This window comes from Gymnoscopelus braueri (assembly GCF_963280865.1).
Source record: "Gymnoscopelus braueri genome assembly, chromosome: 1".
Classification (NCBI taxonomy): domain Eukaryota; kingdom Metazoa; phylum Chordata; class Actinopteri; order Myctophiformes; family Myctophidae; genus Gymnoscopelus; species Gymnoscopelus braueri.
Window position 1 is genome coordinate 16,837,782 of NC_137603.1, and position 9,460 is coordinate 16,847,241.

Sequence of the window (9,460 nt, forward strand, 5' to 3'; positions counted from 1 at the left end):
CAATCCAAATATTAGCTTTACAAGGTCATTGGTGTGACCTCCACGGGTCATCACCACAGCAGACCCCCAGCCTGCCTGCCTGCCCCCTTAGTGTTCGGAGATACATACATATACACTCCACACATGCCTACACACGCATGCACACAGACACACACACACGGACACGGACACACACACAGACACACTTTTGACACAAACACAGGACAGGCAACACTCACTTTGCGTGTGCTTGTATACTTTCGAGACCTTGCTTACATGTGCCAGAGTTGAACCACAGGGGGCGGGGATGTCTCCGGTTTACAAACAGAACACATTCAGAGAGACATTACATTCCCCAGAGCATCGTTTGAAAGCAGATGTGGAAAATAACGGTCATTTCTGAGCACCGGGCTTGACATGCGAGTGTTCCACAACAAACCACATAGCCATGAACATACACGCCAGCTCTGTGAATACACACGACCTGCTTTAAGCTCAATTTGTACCCCATCACACACAAGGGTGTCGCTCGCCGAACAGAACTGATCTTCAAGCTATCAACGCGACGCATTGCAACGTGATGTTAACTGGAAGATCTGTTATTTTGGGCAAGTCTCCTGTTACAGAGTAGAACTGAGGCATAAAGTCACACTAGCCACCAGCATTCAGCATGAGGTCACATATTTTTGTACAAAAGCGATACATTTGTCAGTACGGTGCATTGCTCGCTACCGCAATGTGTTACTCATTACCTCTCTCGCACTGAGCCCCGGTAAAGCCATAGGTACACACGCAGCGGTTTGGAGCCACACACCGTCCACCATTAAGACAGCCACTTTCACACACCGCTGCAGAGAGAGAAAAGGAGAAACATGTGAGAAAATGGCAACCCAAAAATTAAACAAACTAAAAGCATATACAGAATGGGAGAACTAGGACAGAGGTGCTGCGTCCTCCCGGCGGGGGCTCCTCACTGGAAGGTGAGCCAATAGGGTCAAAATAGCAGTGGCGAGCCGTGGGAGGAATTAATTGGACATATATGGTCATATGGTTGGTAAAGCGGTCCTTACGTTGGCCACAGTGGTTTCCCACGTAGCCCTTCTGGCACTGGCAGTTGTCCTCGGCACATGTGCCCCCGTTCATACAACGGATGTTACAGTGCTGAACTGTGGGAAGAGGATCATACACACACACACACACACACACACACACACACACACACACACACACACACACACACACACACACACACACACACACACACACACACACACACACACACACACAAACACACAGAGAGAGAGAGAGAGAGAGAGAGAGAGAGAGAGAGAGAGAGAGAGAGAGAGAACAAAACGGACACTTTAGAGGTTATACTTACAACAAATGCACTGTAAACCAGGTTTCTTTTTTGTAAATCATGTTCAGATATTCCCAGAACGTTATTGTGAGAAAACATTTGAGCAAACGTGCTGTGAGTTGAAACGTGGAAAGAGATGTTGATTGTGGATTGCCTCCAAAGCACACACGCCCATTCCACATGCATGCCCGCAATGCACGCACGCACGCACTCACTCACGCACGCACGCACACACACGCACACACAACAAAAACAATCCATGTCAAGAGATGGTCCACTATTTTCAAGAGCATGATTGCAACATAGATCAATTGTTGCAAGTTTGGGTGAATATCAAGCACTGTTTTGAGGGGAATCTTTGGCCAAGTATCATTATGGTAATGTGCATGTACTAAAGAATCATTATGGCAATGTGCATGTAATATAGAAGCATTATGGTAATGTGCATGTGCTATCCTATCGTTATGGCAATGAGCTGTACTACTGAATAATGCTGGTAAGTATACTTTTTACATGAAAAAACCAAGGAGAGGATATTACACAGTAAAATCCTCAGTGTTAATTTACACTACAAAATTGACAATTTGGTTAAGTCTGTACACTTTCAGAGATACAAATCACACACACACTCATCAACTACAAAGGACATGGAGAGAGCGGAAAGATTTCCACCCAGAAATATTCTCTGCCTGTATGGTTTTTGAACACATACGGTAGGCAAAGACATCACAATATTAGCCTAAATATTTTTTTTTTCACCAGCCCTAATTGAATATGGTCAATTGCTTATAATTGTTTGTGTGAAAGGTTTGCTAAATCTCTCCATAACATTACTGCCCTTTGTTTCAAAAGAAAAAAAAACATTTACACATGTGTACACTATGTTCTAGTGCTGTTCTCAAATAAGCATTTGGCTAGCTTTAATGTTTTTATATACAACATAATATTATATAATATTAAACCATAATATTAAAGTTTTCTTTCTTTCTTTCTTTTGTATGCTGTATATACAGGTATTGATTTGGCCACCTAAATGTGCATATTATAAACACAAATCTATCAACTGCCCCTGGCAACCAATCAGCATAATGTTGAAAGGTGTGTCCTGGGTGTAACCAATTAGCATTATGAGTAACCAATCAGCATCATATTAAACGGTGTGTACTGGGAGTAACCAAGCAGCATCATAAAAGGTGTGTACTGGGAATAACCAATCAGCATCATATTAAAAGGTGTGTACTGGGAGTAACCAAGCAGCATCATATTAAAAAGTGTGTACTGGGACTGGGAGTATTGGGAGTAACCAACCTGACTTGGAGCCACAGGAGGCTGAGATCTGACCGGTGGGACAGGTGCACATGTTGGGTCTGGAGCAGAAGCCATCTCCACATGAACTCCGGCAGATAGCTGCAAACATAATCATACTTAAAATTTGTGGTATAATAACAGCTTAAATCATTGTGTTCTAATTTGTTTGTTTTAATTACAACAAGATAGCGGACAGAGACAGGACAGCTAGGACAGAGAGGAAGGATGACACCATGCAACACAGGTCCCCAGCAGCCAGGCATCGAACCGGAGACACTGCAACCACACACTGGGTGAGTCATCAGTGGCACCCCTCCTTCATGGGCTTGGAGAGGAAATCGATGGGTTTTTGGCGTATCGACCGACCTGCCTCTCACAGGGTTAACAGCGTTTTCAGTTTAGAGTTTCTAATGGCAACATAATCCATGAACTAAATCTCATATAGAAGTCAGATCTATAATACTTAAATACTGTAACAGACCCTAGTCCAATTATAGCGGCTCTGCTTTTATTTGAACCCTCATCGTGGTTTAAGGAGACCACTTGGCAGTGATGCTAAGCAGTGCTTTTTCTTTCTTTCTTTCTTTCTTTCTTTCTTTCTTTCTTTATTTTTTGACACTTACCGTAACTAAAATGCATGAGTGTATTTTCGCGGCGCTCGCTGTTTTGAACCTGTTGTTCTGTTTCCCACAAGTCTATTGTTGGCCTGGTCCCCTGCACCCAGCTCCCACCAGGTAGAGTCCAACCAACTGACCCCAACCCCCTGAACCCCACTGCTAAACAATGTCATTAGAGTGCTGGCCAGCCTGTCGGCCAAATTACAATCACACAACTCTACAGGCTCTCAGACTTTACTGTCTGGAGAGAGAGGGGGGGGGGGGGGGGGGGTGGGGGGGGGGGGTCAAGCCATCCAGTGCAATTTATTAAGAACAAGGTGCCATTTGACAAAGAACATTGGCAGATGGAACACCAGAATGTAAAGGTACATGTAAATGTGTAAAAACCTGTATCGGAGGAGACACATGATTGTCTACTCTACACCCTCCCTCATGACCAAATATAGGGGTTAGCAGAGACAGGGACTATACGTGTGGGGAAAATTGGGAATCGGCATAATAATGACCAAATTATGAGAAAAAGAGAAAAATGACAAAGCAAAGAAACAAAACAAAAAACAAAGCAAGCATTAGCATATTATGGTACTGCAGACATATAGTCGTAATACCAAAAAACTGATCCATGGCTGTTCCTGTGGTTTCCCCTCAGAACCATCTGAGACACGCATGAGAATTTTACATGTATCTTATGAGAATTAGTGAGGACCAATTACATGAAGATAGGTTGAAAATGGGTGAAGTGGTCCTTTAACCCATTCAATCCGGGAACGCATCTCTGTCATTTTAGATTTCTTTGGCTATTCAAAAATTGCAGATATACAAGCTCATAGCTTGTAGATCTGCTATTTTTGAAAAATCGTGAAAACATTGTAACTCAAATCTTTACTTCTGGGGGGTCCCTGGAACAAAATATTTTACAAATGTATAAAAAATATATATTCAAAGATTTGCACACATTTTCACGATTTTTCAAAAATAGCAGATATTCAAGCTATGAGCTTGTATATCTGTACTATATGTAAACGCACGTGAGTCTCAGTGCAGTGCCATAGTGTTGAATTAGAAATGTAGCGTTACTTACGGACAATGCACTGGTTCCCTCCGGTCAGAGTCTTCCAACCTGGACAGCAATAGGCATTGTTTCTTGAGCCACACACATTGGGTCTGGGGGGACAATACATCATCCAAGAGTATAAGTAAAACAGCAAGTTCAGTGGAGCCTATATTGGTAAATCTGTTACACTCTCAGTTAAATGAACTCTCCAAACTGTCAATTACATTTTATTATAGTACCAAATCACAACAAGTTGTCTCAAAACTTTGTCGTATATGTGTTATGCAAAAGTTGCAAAAATAACAGATCTACAAGCTCACAATGTGTTGCAATGCGAGGCATTGTGAGCTTGTAGATCTGATATTCTTGAAAATGTTTTAAAGTGAAATAAATAAATAAAATAAAGCATTAAAAAAAGACAATTATAAAAAATCAACAATAAACAACAAAAGGAAAAAGTATTGTTTCGTTTCATGTTCAAAAAGGAGTAGGAAGCAGTATGAACTTATATACTTATATGTACTCCTCTCAACCACTGTCATCATGATTCAATAAACACATATATATATATATATCACACATATACCACAATATAGATAACTATACTTACTATAATATATCTATACTTACTTTAAATGAATTATATATAAGTATTTATCGACATCTGTTAAGTGTTATATCACAGTAAATTATCACAGTAAATTCCCGTTTATAATACAGTTGGTATAGAAATATGATTATATATTTATATAATCATAACTATATGATTGATTTTATATTTATATAATCATAACTATATGATTGATTATATATTTATATAATCCTAATTATATGATTATATTTGTATATACTAATACATGATATATTCCCTTTTATATACACATCTATAAATGATATACTCACTTCATACATCATACATTATTATATTATAAATTACTCATATCTTGATAATTCATTCAGTCACTAACATTTTACGTCAAGCCCATATAAGCACCTTGTGTCGGGTACCTACAGTCTTTGTACCTTCTCTACAAATGAAAAGTATTAACAGGAGCTTGTGACAAAAATAATAGCTATAGAACTGGATCCACCGAAACACAGGTTCCTTTTTTACATTTCCTGAAAAGTAACCGTTTTGGAAATACAAGCTTTCCACCCGACACAACTAGATAGATCATAGACCTCACGATGAGTGACACTGTCTTGTGTATTCTGTACACAGTCTATGAACTTCACAGTAATGTTCACAGACAAAACTCCTAAGGGAAACAGTAAAGCCTAGTGGTCATTTGGCACACTGCAGCTGAAATCAGCCAATTTGCAGTTTGCATTCTGCATATAGGCTTACACACACACACACACACACACACACACACACACACACACACACACACACACACACACACACACACACACACACACACACACACACACACACACACACACACTCATCCCTCCCGCCTCCCATCTACTGTGTATGCAGTTGTCTCATGAATGAACTCTAAACATGTCAGGTGAAAGTGCCCGAGGATATTATTCACTTGTCCTGAGTGACCCATGTGATCAATTTTGTGTCATAATTCACACACACACACACACACACACACACACACACACACACACACACACACACACACACACACACACACACACACACACACACACACACACACACACACACACACAGAGAGAGAAACCTCTCCAGCAGTGACCCACTGTGTACAGCTGCAGATGTGATTTATCCCAAACTGGGGTGTGGTGTTTTTGGCCAGAAAGAGGATTATGCTGTTAGTCTCTCTCTCTCTCTCTCTCTCTCTCTCTCTCTCTCTCTCTCGCTCTCTCTCTCAGTCTTTCTCTCTTTCTCTCTCTGTGCAAAAGACATTCCTACAGCCACACACGACCAATGGCCTCCTTTGTTTGGATGTAATTTATTATTGCAGTCAGCAGGAATGTAATATTCCTGCCAGTATTTAATTACTAAACTTTGCTCCGAACTTCCCATCACAGACAATCTCATTTGTTGGGTTCCATCTGCGTTCTTAATAAATTAGGCTACAGACAGAAAATGACAGAATCTTATCTCAACCTCTGAGTCAGGACCAGGATGTATGGCTACAGTAGTAGTACATCATAGACTAGAGGAATTAGACAACAGCCACCTGCTCCGATCACTGACGTGCAAGTTTCACTGTGCCAGGATACGAATTTAAAAGAAAAGACATTTGGAGTTTAGTGGTTCTCAACCTTCAGGCCGCGATCCCCCAAAATAATCATATTTGAACTGGGGGGGACCCCCCCACAACCACCCTGATAAGCACTTGGGAATTGTAGGAGTTGAGGCATTCAATTGTGTTTGACTCGGTTCCACAGCTTAACATTGTGAAAATAGCAGATCTACAAGTTCACAACGCCTTGTGTTGCGAGGCATTATGAGCTTGTAGATCAGCTATTTTCAACCCCAAAAAAATCCTTCTACTTATATTATTTCACAATTTGGCCAATGTTTCACCAGTTTTTAGAGTCTAGTTTGTTGATTACTTTTGATGCAGTAATGGTCCTTTTTTTTCATTTAATTTCTATTTCTATTTTTTCCCCCTTAAATTGTCACTTTTACTGTCATCATGGGGACCTCCCCAAAATCGTGTTGGGGATCCCGACCCACAGGTTGAGAATCACTGGTTTAGATAAACTCATATTTAGCCAGGCATTACAGGCCATAACATTGACATTAATTACCCTCTGAGTGCATCAGTTCCTCCCCTCCTCTTCGCCCTGCTGGCTCTGGGCTCAGACTGTCTGCTGTCTCCAGTGACCTCCAGCTCCCCAGCCTCTGCACACATCAGCGACAATGAGGCCACCAGCACCAACTGCAGCAGCCGCCCTCCTCCTCCTCGACACATACTAGTGTCCAGCATCTTTTCTCAAAAAAGTTCCTCCAAAAACTCCTCCAATGTTCGGGGGGGAGAAAACGTATGCAGTCTTCTAAACGGGTCTGTCCGTCGCCCCAACAACTCCAACGCCCTCTGTCTGTCTGTCTGTCTGTCTGCACACTCCCCGAGTCAAAGCTGCAAAACAATAAGATTTTTTTGGGAAGACGCGGAGAAAGTGTGCATGTGATGTCCTGCGGGGGACCGGAAGACTCGCCCCAAAACACGCTCGCCCCCATTCTTTTTTCGCGGACCAGCGGTTCTGTATTCTTTGTATTTGTTTTACTGAGGCTAAGGTTATAGGAATACGTTTAGGGGTTAGGCATTGTTTTACTGAGGTTAAGTTTAGGAGTAAGGTTAGTTTTTTACTGAGGTTACGTTTAGGAATAAGGTTAGGTTTGTTTAGGCAGCGTTGTTTACTGAGGTTAGGTTACGTTTAGCTCCATAAAGAACCTCTCACTCCGCTATACAGCTCCGAGATGAGGTTCTATGTCGTTCTCTTCCAGAATCGGGTGAACGTCCGCCAAGGCTCCGCTGTTTACCCTTTTGTATACATCGTATCCCAAAACTAATGGTAGATTCCAAACCACACAGATGTTTAAGGTTTGGTTCGGAGCATAATATTTTAGGTCCGGAGCGAAACTACCCGTTTAAATCGCTTATTTAGTCAGCCTGTGGCCATGTTTCCCATTGTAGCCAAACCGGGAGCAGTACTGGCAGCGGACGTAGGGGGGTTTTCCGGGTTGAATGGGAAACATGGCCACAGGCTGACTAAATAAGCGATTTAAACGGGTAGTTTCGCTCCGGACCTAAAATATTATGCTCCGAACCAAACCTTAAACATCCGTGTGGTTTGGAATCTACCATTAGTTTTGGGATGAGATGTATACAAAAGGGTAAACAGCGGAGCCTTGGCGGACGTTCACCCGATTCTGGAAGAGAACGACATAGAACCTCATCTCGGAGCTGTATAGCGGAGTGAGAGGTTCTTTATGGAGCTAGGTTACGTTTAGGAATACCAGGTGAATACATTACCGCCGGATTTGCCCCGGGGCGACTGTGTTTTGGGGCGAGCGTTTTGGTATTCGTCCTGCGCCATGGAAAAAACAACATCCCTGCTGCAATGGTTCTCAAACTTTTACATTTCAGGGTCTCCCCTTATAACTCCGACAGTGTACACATGGAACCAAATGGACCCGTTAGGTACACTGTCAGAGTTACAGACTTGTAAGGGTCCATTTAGACCTCCCTAAAGGAACCCCGACAGAATCCACTTTGAGAACCACTGCCCCAGCTGAGTTAATGAGGTGGCATTAAGTCAAATTGTTCTAATGATCGTTCAGTGGAAAACAGTAAAGTCATGATTGCCAAAGCTTAAAATTCTTATTATCTGAGCGCACAAGTGTGTCCAGCCGTTACCTTACCTTCTCTCCCTGGCAGGAGATTCAGCTTCAGACCCGACAGAGGACTCTTAAGTCGCTTTTTTTACTTGCAGCAGCTATTCCTAAACAAATCGATTGAAGAAATGTTTCTTAAAATAAGAATAAAAGCTGTCAAACCGTGCGATATGAACCGCTATAAATAAATGCGCATTTTTATCTCTCTTGCCCCGGCGCATCCAAGCTGTGTCTTGTGTTCGCATGGGTATTAAAGTTAGAGGAGTTGGTGCATTCCAGAGGATGAGAATGGTAAAAGTTGACTCTCTCTCTCCCCTATAGCTCTATGTCTCTCTCTCTCTCTTTCTCTCTCTCTCTCTCTCTCACTCGCTCACACAGCACAACTCTTTCCTCATCCCTGCCCTGCTCAACTTTCTCAACTTTCTTTTTTTTGTTCAGCTCTCGCGATACAAAATATCCAGCGCAAATGATGCAGCAAAGCTAAGGCAATATTAAGTGATGTGTGAGTCAGGAGGAGGAGAAGACCAGGACGTGACTGTTTGAGTTCTGTGTGGAAAGGTGAGGTTTGTTTTACGCATGATGCCAACATGTGTATAAATCACGCACCTGTCCAGTGTCCACGACCACGTCCACGCCACAGGGAAATGTTACTGCTCACTGGCTTAAGTGCAATGACTAATGGGCCCAACGTAATTATGTATAAGTAGGCCTAAGATTGTTCTAGTGGAAGTTGCATATCGTTAGCCTCAAGTCATATTTGTAAGGTTTTCAGGAAAGAAGAACATTTAAAAAATCACTTTCTGCCTAAGTCATCTAGACTA

The 9,460-nt window shown here is 42.1% G+C and overlaps 1 protein-coding gene across 1 annotated transcript in view; it reads right to left on the minus strand.

Annotated features, from left to right (window-relative positions):
* Nucleotides 1–8,989, minus strand: part of fbn1 (fibrillin 1) — a 109,545-nt gene extending 100,556 nt beyond the window's left edge. Inside the window, 6 exon segments of the mRNA XM_080439246.1 lie at nt 732–827; nt 1,050–1,145; nt 2,645–2,743; nt 4,343–4,425; nt 7,052–7,380; nt 8,667–8,989. Of these exon segments, the coding sequence (XP_080295372.1) occupies nt 732–827; nt 1,050–1,145; nt 2,645–2,743; nt 4,343–4,425; nt 7,052–7,230 (553 nt within the window). The 5' untranslated portion in view covers nt 7,231–7,380; nt 8,667–8,989.
* Between the last annotated feature and the right edge of the window lie 471 nt (nt 8,990–9,460).